At 45.8% G+C, this 18,078-nt stretch overlaps 1 protein-coding gene across 1 annotated transcript; it reads right to left on the minus strand.

Annotated features, from left to right (window-relative positions):
• Window positions 1-6,493: 6,493 nt before the first annotated feature.
• NKX2-8 (NK2 homeobox 8) lies at window positions 6,494-15,274 on the minus strand. The gene is made up of 2 exons (XM_027521697.1): window positions 8,114-15,274; window positions 6,494-7,434 (listed from the first exon to the last, which is right to left on the minus strand). Exons 1-2 carry the CDS (start codon window positions 8,268-8,270, stop codon window positions 6,878-6,880), a joined length of 714 nt encoding a protein of 237 aa, XP_027377498.1. The 5' UTR covers window positions 8,271-15,274; the 3' UTR covers window positions 6,494-6,877.
• Between the last annotated feature and the right edge of the window lie 2,804 nt (window positions 15,275-18,078).

Raw genomic sequence — 18,078 nt, forward strand, 5'->3', positions numbered from 1 at the left:
GATGAAGGAAAGTCTTCAAAAAGAGTCATGAGGTTATGGGAAAGAAAGACCTTGCTATGGCAGCCATAAATAGCTATGCTCATAGGAGTAAGGGTCAATTTAAAGAGAACTAATTTGGATTTTTTGGTACATATTTTGGCTTTCATCTTCCTTATATGCAATGATGTGCTGTTATAACATCTGTGCAGAAGTGGGCCCGTGTGTCCCCACAGAGTCCTTAGTTGGTAAGAAGTTGGAGTTCTCACCATCCTGGGAATCTCTGCACCGAGATACCTCCAGCTGGACAAGTTTCTCAGCCTCCCTCTGTTGTCTGAAAATTAGCTGGCTGACACATCAAATAGTGGCAAAGATGGAAGAAAGTTAAACAAACTGAAAAAATGCCTTTTTAGAGGGACTGGAGGTAACTAAAACTTCTAAACATCAATCAATCGGTAACATCAATTCCAAATTCCTCTACCTTCTAAGGCTTCACAGACATGGGCTTTGGGTAATGGAGTTTTCAGAAGTCCATAATTTACCAGAAGCTGGTGAACAGCAGCTCCCCTGGAAATCATATCGCCCTATTTGAACTCATACCAAGCAAGAAACTAACAGCCAGCTCCTCTGTCCATGTCCTTCTGAACCACTTCACAGTCTGTTTTTACCTTGTTAAAGGCAGAAATGATTGCGGTTCCCACTGCATGACTCTAGGTAGAGGGAACAATTTGAGGCTGAAGAAAAAAGGAAACTAAAGGATAGAGGAGAATTGTTCTTTCCAAACCAATATGATCTCAATCATTTCTCTTTGTGATTGTAATTTACAGTGATACAAATGAAATGTACCCTTGCACTTTCAACAGCTCACCTGAATCTCCTATTCATCACATCACGATTATATTAGTGAGAAACCAAATGTCATATGAAAGTAACTATCCTTAAGGCCATAGATTATTTATACATTTCAGTATTTTCCATATTATCTTACAAAGAAAATATTTTTAGAATGAGAATAACAAACTATCCATCCTCTATGGGTCTGACAAGTGAGACTATCAATTAGAGGTTTTCTTTCTCATTAAAAGAACTGAACACTTCCAAAATCTGCTTCATACCTACTTACATGTGTATTATATGCATATTTACAAACTTAAAAGAACTTTTAAGTGTTTTAAGCTGTTTTAAGGTTGCTCAGCTGTTAGGCATACCTGAAGAATTTGAGCACTTTTCTCTCAATGAGTGACAAGTTAGGTGAAGAAAGAGAAGATTCTTGTTTTCTGGGATGACAAAATTCTGGAAGCTCCATTTCATTCTGTTAATTGCCTACACTCCCACACGCCCCCAAACTGATAAAATGATTAACCTTAAGATAATATTTTATCCAAAAATATGGAAAATAAGAAAATTCTACTCTATGTTTTAACTTAAGTAGGAAATGTTCCCCACAATGAATTAGGAACTCTGCTGAATATTTGGCTGGACAGATGATTGAGTCCATCCGTGTGATTAGGCAGGAAAGATAGTTTCTCAGAAAAGTGGTTACTTCTTTACTCATGAGGTTTCTTTTGCCTTCTCCTGGTCTTCTGTGTGTCTCTTGCTCTGAATTTCAATTTTGTTGTTTAAAAAAATAAGCTTTCTTGTTATTTCACTTTTTGCTGAAGCTTGTGTCAGACCCTGATATGTTATGACAATTCAGGGTTGCCTCCGGTTGAGAATTTGCCTCCCAAGAAGTAATTTAAACCTAAACTGGTAAATTCTTTAGGAAGAAACACAGCTTAAAACACTATCCTTCAGCAAAGCTGGAGAAGGAAGTTATAAGGGACATCTCAGGTGAGAGTCAAGGGCCCTTTTAATGGGTTATTGGGCACTTTTTGTCTCTGGTTTAATTTGCAAACAGCCTCCACTCCTCTTCCTAGTGAATTCTGCCAAGTATCCTATCCAGCCCCTAGGAAAGGAGAAGGGGTGGGTAGTAGGGGGGAGATGGTATTACAAGGAAAGAAAAGGGACAGTTCAATTCAGAGCTTTTAGCTGGGGGAATGTATTTGAAAACCCGTTGACTCATAAAGGACCACCCAGTCAGAACTCAGGAGATTAAGCATGACCAAGGTCCCCTCAGATGGTCCTTCCATCACACCCTCCTCATAGCAACTATACTGAAACTAGGGCAGCTTTTGCAACTATAGGACCTGGATAAAGAGCTAGAGATTTTTATTGGTCCACAGGGCAGGGTATTAAAGAGAGTATTATCTTCTGCTTCTAAGATCTGATGTTATTTTTCTGGATAAACAACAAGAACTCTATGCAGGGTATAGTTGGGAAAAAGAAGAACCCCCCATGCTTACAAATTTGGGGAGGACGTGAAACTGTTTAACAGCCTAACTGATTCTTCCTGGTTAAAGAAAAATACTGCTCTATGGATCAGCACTGATGGGAATACTGTTCACAGTTTTGGTGAGCTTATAGACTGAGTGACATGAACGGTGGGAACACAGGAGAAAAGGGAATGTCACATACCTTTAGCTATTAGTCTGGGCAAGGGTATTGGAGGGGTGTTAACAGGTTCAGAATTGGACTTCTGAAAGTAATTAAGGTACCATTTAGCAAATCCACTCCCACATCACGGCTTGGAGAGATGAGTGACCTGGCGGGATACAATTTCTCATGTAAATTTTGAATATCAAGTAATGCAATCATATCTAACAGAAATGATCATGCCCTGGGGTAGAGACAGTACTTTCTTAGCATTCCAAAAGCTTTCTTGACTGTCTGTTATTCATTTTACAGATAACCTGCCTAGACTGGTTAGCTGAAATACCTAGAACAGATAAACATGGTTAATAAACAATTAATCATGCAGTGTCCATAGTTATCCTGCCTGGGCATTTTATCCCTAACTCTAAACATTTTAAAGGTAATGAAGTGTGTGTGGGTTGAAGAGGCAACAATTAATTGTGTGAATGCAAGAGAATAATAAACAACTAAACATCACTGTTAGAAAGGGAGGTATACATTAACCTGAGCTCAGATAACTTCCTACTAAGCCATCACGTGTTATCTACGATTCTAAAGTGCTAAACTAGTCAGATAACAGACATGTTAAGATGTGAGATCCTCTGAATGATGGGAGAGAAAACTGAAGTGAAAATTGCAATCTCCATCCAAAAGGGACTTAGGTGAGATGAAGTGAAAATGTTTACAATGGCAGGAGAGGAAATGTGAAAAGGATGACATTTAATCATAAAGATAACACTGGAGACCCAGGAAGGAAAAAGATGACAGGGGAAAGGGCAAGGGAAGCCAAAGTCATAAAGTTCCCCAGGGATCTGGGCCTAGGGGTTGGGGAAGCTTAGAGGAGCTTATCAGAGTCAGCAGTAACCAAATGCTGAGTGGACAATCGGCGTCAAGGCATTGGCAGCAGATGTTTTTCTGGAAGAAGAATGGTGGGATGATAGTCACAGGAAAATATTGTGACCTGCAGACAAGAGCTGTGTTTCATTGACGGCTGGGCAAGAACGCACACAGACACAGGGCAAACACAGAGGCTGTGTCCAAAAGCTCGAGCTTTGGTAGATGGGGGGGGGGGGGCGGGGGGGGGGGCGGGGAGAGAGATCAAGAGACACAGAGATGCTAAAAACACGTCTCTTACAGAAGTGTCTATAAGGTAAACCAAGACTGTTGACTGGGAGGAATAAAACAGAAACAAAGAATGGAAATAATTGCCACCATGTAGTTAAAGGCGTGAGATCTAACGTTAGGCTGCTTGAGTTCAGACCTTCTCTGTCACTTACTAGTCGTGTGATCTGGACAAGTTACTGATAACCTCTCCGGCCTTCAGTTTCCTTACCACCTGTAAGGTAGGAACAGCAGTAGCATCTTACGGGATTGTTATGAAGATTACATGAGTTAATCTGACTTAAAAACTTAGAATATTGCCTCATACACAGGAACATCAATAAACGTTAGCAGCTACTGTGATAAGCTATGGTCAATTTCTCTAAGTGGCCTTAAGCCACATATTGTACTTTCAGCATGCTCTTCCATCCTTTCAGATCATTCATAAGACAATTTTATGGTGGCTGGGTAGCATCTATGTTGTCATCACATAAAGATTTCAAGTCCACTTTAAGGGCAGTTTACACTGTGGCTTAAGTAAGGGCTAAGGACAATGGCAATATTCTGTGAGGTTTATGACTGCTTACTCCTACACACTGAGCCTCAGTTTCTTATCTGCAAAATGGGTGTATTATATATGCAGTGGTTTCTGTGAGGTCAGCTGTGAAAGTGCCTGAAACAATGCCTAGAACAGAGCAAGTTTCAATAAAAGTTTGCTGAGTGTGACTCTGCCTTGCAATATTGGTGATGGGTGACAGGTATGAAACATTCTCATCTGGGGAGAGAGATCAGGCCTTGGGTTTAGCTTCTCTTGTCAGAGCCTAGGGGAATTGATCTTTTAGGTCAGAAAGGAAATTGACATTCATCAGTTCCAGCTGATCTCAGGTGTGAACAGAAGAAAAATGACAGCCTGAGTTTCTAAAATGTGTGGGTGGTGATGGGGGTACATTAGTAACTCTCCCCTATGGCTTTTCCTCTACAAAGGAAGGGACCTAAAGAAAAAGGAGCAAAAAGAAGTGGGTAACTGTAGACACGCGAGATCCTGAGGCTAGAGCCGGAAGAAATGTCTGCTCTTCTCCTCCACAAGACACGGGCTGGCCTCCTATGGCTGTGATCACCTCTCTGGGTCCTTTACATGGGTGAGACCTCCGGGTGAATCTGGTTGAAGACGGTCTCCCAAAGATCTTCCTGGGAAGAGAGTCTTTCCACAGTCAGATCCTTTAGTCCTATGGGCCTCATAGCTAATAGACTCTCTGCTTTGCATACCACAAGTCCTACTTTTTCTGGAGCTCCAGGAAAGAAAAGGCAGGAAACTAAACAAGTGGTGATTTTGCACTTTCACAGATGTTCAGGTCTTTGTCACCACCAAGAACAGAAAACGAGCTATGAGTCTTTACTTCCATTATTGGAGAAACAACCTTTCAGAAGAGCATGGAAGAGCCAGGCTCCCAATCAGCTGACTGCAGGGACAAGTTCTGAGCAGGGCCTTCTTCAGAAATCTTTCCCTCCTCTTCCTTCCCATCCACTCTGCCAGGGCTGGTTGGGAAGCCCCAAGGGCAGTTTCCAATATATGTCTTACAATATCCAGCTCCCACCCCAGCAATCATTTATTAGAAAGAGGTTTTATGATACAAATTTGATAATCTCCCATGCACACTGACACTGTTCTAATTGAAGTTGTAAACCCATGAAATTCAAGCCCTTTGTCTTCCCGAAGGCCACAAGGTTTAAAAGATACTATTGTCCTCCCTAACACCCACTACATTGTCACCAGGGACTGATTAAACAGAGTCCTGAATCGAAACAGTGCGGATTTTGTCTAGGTCCTTTTCAGGCCTGACAATGCCCTTTTCAGTTTCCAAGACAAAAGGAGGTTTAAGGATAGAGATTCTTCTAAGATAACTGCATCCATATGGAAGGCAAGGTGGCCAGCAGCTGAGACCCAAACACCCCCCTTCCTTCCCCCTCTGCCCTCCTGTCTCTCCCCACCCCCAAAATCCCAGGTGATAACAGGACCTCAGCTATCTACCCTCCCACAACCTCCTCCTCCTTTTCCTCCTGGGACAAAAAAGCTAAAACCCAAAAAAGGGCCAATGCCTACTTCTCACAGGCCTAATCGAGCCCTTGCTCCCGCCCGTGGATCTGATGCCTCCAAACTGCTCTTTAAACTCGAATCTCCCTTCACTGGGCGCCAGAAAGAAAGGTCCTCACTTCTTCTCCGACAGAGTGAACCCTACACTGCATGGGAGGCCCTGCGACTACAGATACGGAGGGATGCCCAACGAAGAACAGTTACAAACCCAGCGGGGTAGAACCCTAGATCCCGCCCGGGCGGTACAACTGGGGCCGTGGGTGAAACTGGATGAACCAACGGGTCCACCCCGGGGTCAGGCTCCCAGAGCTCTCTAGGGCTGTCCTTCCCCAGCGGGCAGCCCTGAGCTGCGTCATCCCCGCCCCCACCAACCCGCTCCCATCCCACCCTGGCCAGGTGTCACGCCAAGAAGAGGCGGAAAATCACAGCTGCCCAGTGAGGCGTTCGTAGCCGTAACTGGGGGTTCCCCGCGTGGTCCTCGGGTCCCCGAAAGGAACAGCCAGCAGCGCGCTCAGCCCGGGTCCCGCTGGCATTCCCCGAACCCTTTCGGAGAAGCTCATTATGCCCTCTCTTTATGCCCTGTCCTGGCCGACTCGGTTGGCGGCTCCAGGGCCTCCGTCTCACGTTGGGAGCAGAGCCACCACCCCACACTTATAGGACCCTCACAGGTGCCTCTGCCCCCCCTCTTCTCTCCCTTCCCCTTGTTTCTTCCTAAAGGCGTGTGGGGACTGTGCTCTGCCATTCTACCCAGCTCGGGGTGGGCCTTAACTTGGCGAGTGAGGAGTGGCCCGGCGCCCCGAACTCCGGATCGGGAAAGCACTGTTCCCACCTCCGTTCCCGGCAGACACGCAAAAAGGGGACTCAAACCTACATATTTTATTCTCGCACCACAAAGAGGAAAAATATTCTATTTCTTTTAAAATAAGTTGCTTCCCATACAAATAGCTATTTTAAAATGTACAAATAAGGTTCAAGCAATAAAATCTAGCTCTGGGTCTGGCGGTCGAAGGAAGAGGAGACTGGGTGTCTTGGCGAAAGTTTCCGGAGTGCCGGCCGGTGGGGGCGCCGGAGAGGACCCCCGCGCCGAAGGAGGTGGGGCGGCGAGACGCGCTCCTTGTCTCCGGCTGTAGCCCGGCCCGGCCGCAGAGCTCACTCCAAGTCCAGCGTAGCCCCAGGTGCCCGCGCCCCTCGGCTGCCTCACCAGTTCCAGGAGACCAGGGCGGGGGGCGCTAAGTGCTGGTAGGCGGGGAAGAGGCCGAAAGCCGAGCCAGGCCCGAAGGCGGCGTAGCCTGGCACAGGGCAGGCGGCGGCCGGCGGAGCCGCGCTCTTGTCCCGGGCGGCGGCCGTGCCCCCCTCGGCGCTGCCGCCGCACGGCTGCCCGTCGCGCACCAGCACGGGCACCACCACGCGGCGCAGCAGGCCGGGCGCGGCGCGCACCTCAGCAGCCGCTGCCAGGTCGGGCGCCTCGGCGACTCCCGGCGCGCGCGCGCGCTTCAGCTTGTAGCGGTGGTTCTGGAACCAGATTTTGACCTGTGTGGGCGTGAGGCGTAGCAGGCGCGCCAGCTGCTCGCGCTCGGGCGCCGACAGGTAGCGCTGCTGCCGGAAGCGCCGCTCCAACTCCAGCGTCTGCGCCTTGGAGAACAGCACCCGCCGCTTCTTCCTCTTCTCGGCGTCGGAGCCCGGAGACGCAGGCCGAGCGGACGGCCGCTGCGACGAGTCCCTCGGGCTGGCCTCTGGGCTGCTCTCGTCCGAAGCTAGGGACGCAAAGGAGACACGGCCCTGTGAGACGCCGGCCGCCTCTGGAGCGCGGGCGCCGACCCACGGGCGGGAGGGCGCCCCCACTCGCCCGCGGCTTTCGGGATGAGGCCGTTTCCTTTCCTGGACCCATGTCTGGACAACCACCTCTCTGAATTCGACGACCTTTTAGACCACAGCCTGGGACTGCGCCTCCAAAGAAACCCACCCCGGGGGGTCTATTAAAACCATTCAGTCCTGGTCGCTGCGCTGGCAGACGAATTCACTGCAAGCTGTCTCACCAAAACGGGCCACTTTGAGGTCGACTGCACTACGGTTTGCCGACGTTTGCAAAGCCCTGAATCCAGGCTCGCCAATACTGCTCATCCCAAACCGAGGCCAGAAGAACGTGGCTACTTTTTCAGGCATTTAAGGGCGGCTTCTTAAATATTTAAATATTCTGACCCCTTGAAACGGAAACCCAAATCTCGGGCGTTAGCGCCAGGCCCAGGGATCTGCTCTCAAGATGTGCCAACTGACATAGGGATTTCAGGAGGGCAGAGTCTGTGGGTCCAACACAGGAAATCCAGACCTTGGGCTGGGGTTTCCGCTTCCCATCCCCGCACGAGCCGGGGACTTGATTCTGAGCCCGCTCACTTCCCCCGCCTCCACCCCCGCTGCTGTCCTCTGCTCACTCACAAGGGTAGTGGCCGCGCTCGGATTCCAGCCAGGTGGCGCAGGGGCCGGGCTCAGGGGCGCTTAGCTCCGGCTCCCTCTTCCGCAGGTGCTGCGCATCCTGCTCCGGTAAATCCAGGAGCCTGCGCACGGTGAAGCTGAGGCGTCCAGAGGTAGCCATGGCCGAGCAGGGGAAGGAGGCGGGGGCAGGGTAGATCTGGAACCGAGGGGCGGCCCGGGACGCCGCTCCTATGGGTGGGCGTGAGAGGCGCACGCCATGCACTGGCGGCCGAGATATTAGCGCGTTTACTGTGGAATCCCAGTTTATATAAACAGCTCTTCCCACCCGGGACGCTTTGAAAGCAGAGGTCTGGGTCTCCCGGGTGTCAAGTACCTGAATGAGTGCTGCACCAAAGCCCCGGCGAGCCCGGAAGGTGCCACCCCCGCCCCGCCCCGTCCCCCGCCCCTCGGGCGCCCCGTTACATCCCAGAGGCGGCAGGAAGCTGCCCTCCGCATTAGTGATTCTGTCTGATTAGCCCCAAGTGGGGACAGATAATGGGGATTGTTACCAAAGAATAACATCTTGGGTGGCGAGCGGTGGCCACCGCCCGCCGGTCCCGGCTTCCTCCTCCTCCGGGGCTGACATCGAGCCTGGCCCTGCGGGAGCGCCGGGAAAGGTGGGGGCGACATGGGTGGGTTTATGAGCACCCAGGAATTTATTCCTTGTTTGCTTTATTCCTCGAGCTTGTTTGCTGGAGTGTTCGTTTCCCGCAATTATCCGGAAAGTGATTTACAAGGCGGCGTTGAACACTGGCGCGCTCTCTTTCTCTTTTTGGCTGGGCTCCTGTAAGGATTCAGAGGCGAGAAGTTGCAGGCGGGCGCAGAGGAGAGGCCTGGCCCCGCCAGCACCTGTGCAGAGGGTTTCGAAGACCGCTAGGAATCTCCCACACCCCAAGCGTCCGCAACTTCAGCGGTGCTCGGGAAGGGCTGGGAGCATCCGGGGAGCCCCAGTTCTGCGCGGGTTGCCCCAGGCCAGCAAAATGGAGGCAGAATCAGGCCAAACTGCTTTCCTACGAGGCATTAGGCTCGTTTTCCCACTCTGCCCCGGTGGCTGGCCCAGGCCCACTCTAGGCCTCACGGGCGGTGGCATTTCTGAGGGCGTTGCTGCCTCCTTGGCATCTGGGCACCGCCTGGGCTCCGTAGCCTCAACGTCAGGCCGGGGGCTGGAGGTGCGTCCTCTGCCCCAGACCAGGCCTTGGGTGGCTCGGGCTCTCCGCTCCACCAAAGCTGCCGGGCCTGGTCTGGTAAGGGACCGATTGCGGGAGTTAGGAGTGCGCCCGCCGGGCTGAAAAGATGGCCTGCTCGGGGTTTCCTGACATCTTCTCGTTCCCTAACCGAGGAAATGGTCGTGTAGAAGGTGCAAGGAACCGGGCACATTTTCTTGGCCCATGGTTTCACGGTAGCTGCGCTTCAGGCAAGGGCCGAGCGAGCGCGCTCTCAGAAGCCTCTCCTTCTGCAGCCAGTGGATAGGGTAGGGGGTTGTTAAATTTAGGTGCGAGCCGGCAGTACTTAGGTGACCGCACCTGAAATCCTGTCTCCACCTGATCTGAGCTCGGACCCGGCTCCCGTGCAACTGGAGCCGCCCCACCCGGCCCGGCGCACCCTCCCCAGGAGCTTCCCTGTCATGCGTGCCCGAGGCGCCCGGGACTGTGCGGCGCGCTGGGTGGTCGGGCGGAGGCAACCCCAATACAGGCCAACTGCTAGGCCGCGGACAAAGGGGAAATGGAGCTCGACGCCCCGGACCTGTTGGAAGCATTTGTTCCAGTCAAGATTTTGCATTTGTTCAGTCCGAAATAATGCGTGATTGACGCCTGCTCACAATGCGCTTTAGCGCGCCGGGATAAATCGGAGCTTGTCCTGTGTTGTCATGGTTTTCAATGGGGTTCAATGGGATTGGGAGCACGGTCCACTCTGCTGGCCGTCTCTCCGAGGTCTCGGCAATAGATTTATTAGTTATGTCTTTTTAAAGAAGATTAAATTGAAATGACTTTGCTGTCCGCTCCGAGCTAGGGCGGAGGAGGGAGCTGACGGTAGAGAGCAGCAGAAGCCGGAAACCCTGCGCGCACAGTGCCCAGCACCTAAGCTCCGCACCCTAGAAGTTGGGCAGGTCATAGACTGACCCAGGGCCGCGTGGCCTTCTCTCTGGCTGGCGCCCGATGCCTAGCAACCTCTGTCAGCCCCTCTCCTGGGAGAGGTGGAAGGAAGGTACCGACAAAGACTGTCCTAGGCCAGTATTAGGACAGACTCCCAAATTCGAGTCTGAACTTGGAAGCTGTGTCAGGTAGAAGCTCTGACCTGGAAGCCAATTGGCATCCCAGCTCCATCCCTAGCGAGCTTTAATCACCTCACCACTCTGAGGCTCTTTTTTCATCCGAAACAGAAGAGAATAGATTCAGTAATTTCTAAGGACCCTACCAGTTTTATGATTACATATCTCTTGAATTTTTCTAAAACCATCTTCATCGCATTAACTAGCAGACTTTGGTCTTCCTACCCTTCTAGATCTCTCATCCCTAGGATCCTGGCCCCACATTTTCCAGAATGTTCTAGAAGAGCATGTGACATCTTTTGAGTTTCCCAAGGAGCCTCCACAAGAGTGGGGAGGTGTAGGTAGATAACAATTTTGCCAAGAGAACCAAGTCAAGAGAGGCAAAAGAAGCGTCTTTCCTGGAGTGACTGACCTCTCTTAGCCTTTTAATCTATTTAACATCCTAAGCCCACACTGATGGGTAGAAATAAGCAAATGGCACTCTTCAGTTCTTAAGAGCTCTTAAGCATCAAATATTTGCTTTTACTCTTAGTATTTGGCTCCCAAAGAGGAGATACATCCCCCATCTAGCAGTTGTGCTCTAGAAAGGACCTAGCTCTGGGATTAGCCCCAAATATTACTTCTAGCCTCACCTCCCTATCTGGGAACAGTGTTCCTGAGCCCCAGTCTGTGTTTTGAATACCCCAAGGAAACTACCTCCTGGTTCTGGAAAGCACTGTAACTTCCCTACCTCATTGTGGATTCTGCACTAGTCCAGTCCTCCTTTCAGCTCTTCTCTGGGACTTTACCTAAATTATCTCCAAGAGCCAGAGCCGGAGGACTCCAGGAGATAGTTCCACTTAAACTGTACCTTCTGAAGAAATGCAGAAAAGGGGAGAGCCAAAACTATTAGATGCAGGTGCTTTTTTAAATTGCCTCTTCGCATCAGATAAGCTCAAAGACATGGGAGGAGAAAATAATTTTGATATTGGGTTATTAGAAAAAAGGTTGTCATGATATTAGGTTTTATACATATTAGAAATATCCTAGAAATCACTGGTAAACAAATGACTGGCTATTCTTTTCCAGTTTTAAAATATTCCTCGGTGCTCTGGACACTTGAACTTCTTTTGAAACTCAACATAGCTTGTGAATATTATTATTTAATTAGATAAGTATTTGTTTCCCTGTAATTGGATGTAGTACATCTCAATCCCAGTAAGAGTTTTTAATCGTAAAGCATCTGTGCTATAGTGAGTATACTTAAGCAGCCTGCACTAATCACCCTTTCAAAAGTATTAGCCAAGATGGTCATCACTGCTGTGTGCTTGAGAATTTAAGACTAGAAAATTCTGAAATAAAACTAAAGTATCTTGATTAAAAAAAAATGATTGCATCTATATCTTGCATTCTGCTTTTAAATCCTTCCATTTTGGTTAAGTGTTTCACAAAATCCTGCAAATCTATACAGTCTTGAAAAGAGGCAACATTGCAAATTCCCCTTGATAGATGGAGGGCCCTCAACTGCCAGGACATTTTTCTTTGCCTCATAGCAACTGCTCTCTCCTTTTTTATCAGTATTCTGGTTAAAATAGCAAAAGGAAAATAAAAATGGGCTTTTGACATTTCCAAGAAGAAGTGAATGATCTTCATCAGCCTTAGGATGGAAAGAAAAGGCAGCATTTAAAATCAGACCTCTTTGCCTTTCCTTCTAAAAACTACTTGCCATGAATAAGTAAACATTTCCCTTTTAATGGCTAATAATCAATTGCTTGGCGGTGGTCCAGGCCTGGCTGCAATTCTTTCTCAGTTGTGCTGATGATATATACACATGGGACAAGGAACAGCAATTACTTTCAGATTGGGAATTTAGTACATCTTTGAAATGGGCTTTAGATTTTATTGTTTAATGTCAAATGACAAGATTTGAAAGGCCCCACCTTAAATTCCTTAAAATATTGACTTTACATGGACTTTTTTGTTGTTGTGCTTGATCACTAGAAGAAAAGTTTTTCTCTCCAAATATGTTTATCTAGTTATATCTCGTTATCTTTGTTTAGTTATATACATGGAAAAAATGTAGGGGGTAAAATGGTTTAATGAATTAAAAAGGAAATGTATTTCATTATAGTCTCCATTTCCTAAATAGCCAGCAAATAACTTTTTATTTTTAAACTAGTTTATTAAATCTGTCTGGTCTTTCTCGTGCCTTTCCATGGTATCAGAGTAGCTGTGGTAGCATGGAGTGTAAATTGTCAGAATAAAAATAATACTACATTTTGTGGAGGGTGCTAAATCTTATTTGTCTAGAGCTAAACTGCTCAATTTTATCTAATCTTTTCTTTTTAAAAGGGTAACAATTTATAATCCTTTGTTTGACTGATATAGATGTAATTTATATCATACTCTTATTGTGTTTAAAGGCCTAGGTCCTAAGTCACATTTAATGTCACACCCAGACACTGACAGAGTAGACTGACCCCAGGAACATATTTTATAATACTTGCCCTGGTACATCACAGAGAGGCCTGCCTACAGGGCATGCATATAACCACCAGCACTTCAATTCAAGTCAGTTGTTATTATTTTTCCATAAGTTACCCAAGCAATTATGAGGTCTTTTTAAATATACCTTTACTTTGTCTGATATTAGGGATTTTTAAAGGGTAGCATTATTAAGATGAGATACAATTTGTCTTATTTAACAGCAATTCAAACTCTAAACCAGTTATTATTCTGGGAGAGTATTTGTTAATACTTGCTGAAAACAAGGACCACAGTCTCTCAGAATCAAATATTCCATTTTATTATCAGTGATGAAGATAGCATTAGTAATATAATATCACTTCATGTTTCATACATTTGAGAATGTTTGCAATGTGCCCTCACCCCTGTTATCACAGGACAGATTACCTAGAAGAAGCAAAGCTTAAGGAGAGACTTGAAGGCAGATTGACTGTTATATCCCTAGAACTGAAGAAATTAGGGAGTAGAATGAAGAGGACCTAAAGAGGAGAAAGAGAGTCTATTGTAATAGAAGGTATTAGAAAAGAATGATTCAAAGGTGAAAGAGAAAGAGAGCCTGTGCTAGCTTAGAGCTATAGGTTCAATTTGATCTCATCAGCTCAAAGAGAAAAAAAAATGCCTGAGCCAAAAAGTTCCAGTCAATAGGGGCTTCTATTATATATTCTCCCCCAAAGTCTTTATGTTTCTAAAAATTAATGACAATAGCTTCCAGTTGTGAGACAAATAAATCCTGAGGATGTAATGTGTAACATGAAGACTATAGGTAATGGTACTGTTTTGTATATTTGAGAGTTGTTAAGAGAATAGCTCTTGAGAGTTCTTATCTCAAGAAAACCCAATCTGTAACTAAGTGTAGTGATGGTTATTAACTAAACTTATTCTGGTAGTCATTTTGCAATATATCAAATCATTACATTATACGCCTAACACTAATACAATGTTATATGTCAACTATATATTTTTTAAAATGACAATAGATAAATGTCAGCTTTTAAAGCATTTCAAGTTTTTCCAGATTTGATTTAGCTTACTCTGAAATGTTCCTTTGGAAAAATCTTTTTCCCTCTTCTAAGAGGAGGCAAACGTGCACAACAGGAGCATGAAATGACAACCTCACAGGAATTTCCTCACAAAAAAAGGAAAAGAGCTATATATGTTTACTGCAGTCTCTGGAACTCCCTCGGCCAGCAAAGGTGGCAGTCTTTGTATTCTTGATTAAATGGGTATTTGCACTGAAGTCAGATACCACACAAAGGAAACAAAACAAAATAAAAATGTCCTTCGTGTTCTGTTTTTCAATCATTTGTGTGAAGGAGGTTCTTGGCCTTTATCACTGTCAGTGAAAAGTTCTTCATTGGAGGAGACATTCCACTCACCCTGCTTCTTGTGCACAGGGAGCTTACCATGGAAACTACCTCTGGAGCCATCAGACAAATATATAAATGACAAAGCTCAACACTGGGCATTTTAGGTTTGGCTTTAGTTCAACAACAGGATATGAGGAAGGGTGCTTGGAATTTCTTGAGAAATTTATTGTTCTAATTTATCTTGCTCTGAATCTTAAAACTCATGAATTGGACTTATTCAAGTTAGGAAATAACTAAGAAGTGACTTTATCTAAAGGGATTCTAATACTAAAATATATATGCTGTGTATTTAATATAACTATGTATAATATAGCTGCACTTTTTTAGGTGATTTTTTAATGACAGCTTGCGTATCTCCAAGATAGGAAATTTAATATATATTTTTAGTTGCTGATGACCTTTAATTAACTGAAAGAAAAAAATGTATCCTGCTGAATGAGTTTTTTGTTGGTTTGTTTAACAAGATGTATACTAAACTGTTGTTGACTTATCCTTAAAATATACCATTTTGCTTTACAACAGTAACCTGAAAAAATTTAAAAGAGTGCTATACAAAACTTACATTGTATTTTTTTCCACTCCATCTGCTTGTCAAGTTCTCATTTAATTTAAAATTTCCACAAAATTTGTGTCCAGTTTCCCTCAGTCGGTGGTCACATGAACCAAGTGTAAAGACCACCTGTGGCTCACAGTGTGTTTCTGTTGCTTGTTTTCCTTACCAGCTCCTCACATCAAGGCAGTTCACAAAAACTAGATTGATATATATTCTTGGATGGCTATGGCATCCTGTATACATATATTTGGATACATAATTGGAATTCATTTCCTTCCTTAGGCAATGGAGCATGGGTGTGTTTAGGTGGTTTGTGGTGTAAGAAAGAAATGGACGGCTACACACTGGATTTTAATTGCTCTTTGGCTTTGTCTACTTCAAAAGAAAAAAAAAAAGAAAAAAACCTTTTCTTCCTTAAGGAAAAGGATTGGTCTGTAAAGCAAATTTAGAGGGGGGAAATCAAGGAAATAATAATATGTATGCCTACAAGCTATACATTCTATTTCTTACATATTATTAAAAGGACTATTAAAAGTGATGAACTTTGTGAAAGCGCAGGTGCCAGAATGCAGGGGGTTATACGGTACAATTGATAGGTTATCTCTGGTGAGTTTAGTCCTCTGGTTCTTTCTATAATAAAAGACAAAGCCACTCAGGTTTCAGGAATTATCATCTTAATCATTTCTTTTATAGAACCATTAGGTAAAGTACATGAATATCTCTTTATCACATACACTCATTTCTCCACTACTGAGATTTTCTATTATGCAAATCCCAGAGAAGCCAAATCCTAGAGATTTTCTATTACTCAAGTCCTAGTAGGTTCCTGATTCCCCCAACAACGGATTGGTTGCAAGAACATTCCCAAAGGGCAGGCAGCAGAGAGGGGAAACTGTTAGTGTCTCAAAAGGGAATGGAGACGTTTGCCATGAATGGAGGCGGAAGCAACTGGGTGAAGGGAAGAGAAAGTGAGTGAGGAAAGAGAAAGGAAAGAGAATAAGCGAGTGCCTGGTCAGCTTGGTGATCACCCGTTTCCATCCAGCCCTGGCTTTTACCAACTGGAGGTGGGTAAAGGGCCAGCCAGTGGCAGGGACTGGGTTTTACCACCTCTGGAGTAGCACATAGAGGAGAAAGGGTGGTTTTGTTCAGATGCCAATTAAGGGACCAGAAGGCCTGCGGCATTTCAAAAGTCCTTGTAGGGAACAGAGACTAATTTCCAGGAATCCTTTGTGATTTGTTTTAGCAGCATCTCTCAGTGACTAGCAGAGTGTTATTTCATCTTGTCTAAGTTGTATTTGTTTCCAAACTGCTTAACAATGCTAATTGGGGGTACAGACACTCTTTGCAAGTTGCATTTTTTGAAAAAGATAACTCATCCTAGCAATGAACATAGATTGAAAACCAGTTTAAAGCCTGTGAGAACAAATGGATCTTAAATCGAGGATGGAACAAAGGGAAGGTGGGGGCACATCCCCTAATGTCAACAGGCAGAAAGCCGCACGTGCATAATGGCCATGGGAGCGACCACCCACGGGGACCCGAGTCACTTCTGGAGACAGAGACCTGGAGCCAGCGGCCAGGCCAGCTACCCTGAGTCCTGCTCAGGAGGCAGCCAGGGTGGCTGGGATTGTCTTAGTCCTGTTTCATGCCCTGCGTGTATCCACAGCCCGTTTTCTTCCTCCAAATATATCCCAGAGGCAGAAGGGGGATGCTCTGGCAGCTGTGGGCAGCAGCCACGCTGGTGGTGATCCAGAGGTTGTTAATGAGAGTGACTGAGTACCAGTTAGAGTCTGTTGGATTACACTAATTGATAACCCACTGCCCACCGAAAGGCTGCCCACCCAGTCAGCCTTATTATCATGCAAGGCCCTCATGAGGAAGAGATTTTGCTAAAGTTGTAATCCACAAATATACGGTTTCATTCCAATCCCAAAGAAGAACTGTGCCAAAGAATGTTCAATCTACCTGACAACTGTGCTCATTTCTCATGCTGTTAAGGTTATGCTCAAAATCCTTCAAGCCAGGCTTCAGCAGTAAGTGAACTGAGAACTTTCAGAAGTACAAGCTGGGTTTAGAAAAGGCAGGGGAACCAGAGATCAAATTGCCAACATTTGTTGGATCACAGAGAAAGCAAAGGAATTCCAGGAAAAACATCTACTGCTTCATTTACTACGCTAAAGCCTTTGACTGCGTGGATCACAACAAGCTGTGGAAAAATCTTCGAGAGATAAAAGTACCAGATTATCTTACCTGTCTTCTGAGAAACCTGTATGCAATGTCAAAAGCAATGGTTGGAACTGACACAGGACAACAGACTGGTTCAAAATTGGGAAAGGAACACCACAAGGTATTCTCACCCTGCTTATTTAACTTCTATGCAGAGTACCTCATGTGAAATGTTGGGCTGGATGAATCACAAACTGGAATCAAGATCGCCAGGAGAAATATCGACAACCTCAGTCGTGCAGATGATACCATTTTAATGGCAGAAGGTAAAGAGGAACTAAAGAGCCTCTTGCTGAAGGTGAAAGAGGAGAGTGAAAAAGCTGGCTTAAATCTCAACATTCAAAAAACTAAGATCACAGCATCCGGTCCCATCATTTCATGGCAAATAGAAGGAGAAAAAGTAGAAGCAGTGACAGATTTTCTTTTCTTGGGCTTTCTTTCTTTTCATGACCACAGCCATGAAATTAAAAGCCTCTTGGTCTTTGGAAGGAAAGCTATGACAAACTTAACAAGCATTTAATATGGCAAGCATATTAAAAACCAAAGTTATCACTTTGCTGACAAAGGTCCATATAGTCAAAGCTATGGTTTGTCCAACAGTCATGGACATGTGTGAGTTGGACCATAAAGAGGGCTGAGTATCCAAGAACTGATGCTTTCAAACTGTAGTGCTGGAGAAGACTCTTGAGAGTCTCTTGGACTGTATGGAGATCAAACCAGTCAATCCTAAAGGAAATCAACGCTGAATATTCACTGGAAGTGTTAGGGGAAGCACACTGATTGAAACCGCCCACCCTGGCCAGGCACCATAGTAACCATTTGCATGAGTTGTTTTATGACAGGAGATCCTGATAAGGAATACAGAACTAATAAGCCACCACCAACCAGAAGAGTTCCGGAAAAGTCGAAAGGAGACACCGCATGTCCGTCCACTTCCCAGAATCCCTCTCGCTAGCATCCATCTTGGCTGAGTGATGTGTGTGCCACCAGGAAAGACTCTGAATTAGAA

This window comes from Bos indicus x Bos taurus, chromosome 21 (genome assembly GCF_003369695.1).
Source record: "Bos indicus x Bos taurus breed Angus x Brahman F1 hybrid chromosome 21, Bos_hybrid_MaternalHap_v2.0, whole genome shotgun sequence".
NCBI classification, from domain to species: Eukaryota; Metazoa; Chordata; class Mammalia; order Artiodactyla; family Bovidae; genus Bos; species Bos indicus x Bos taurus.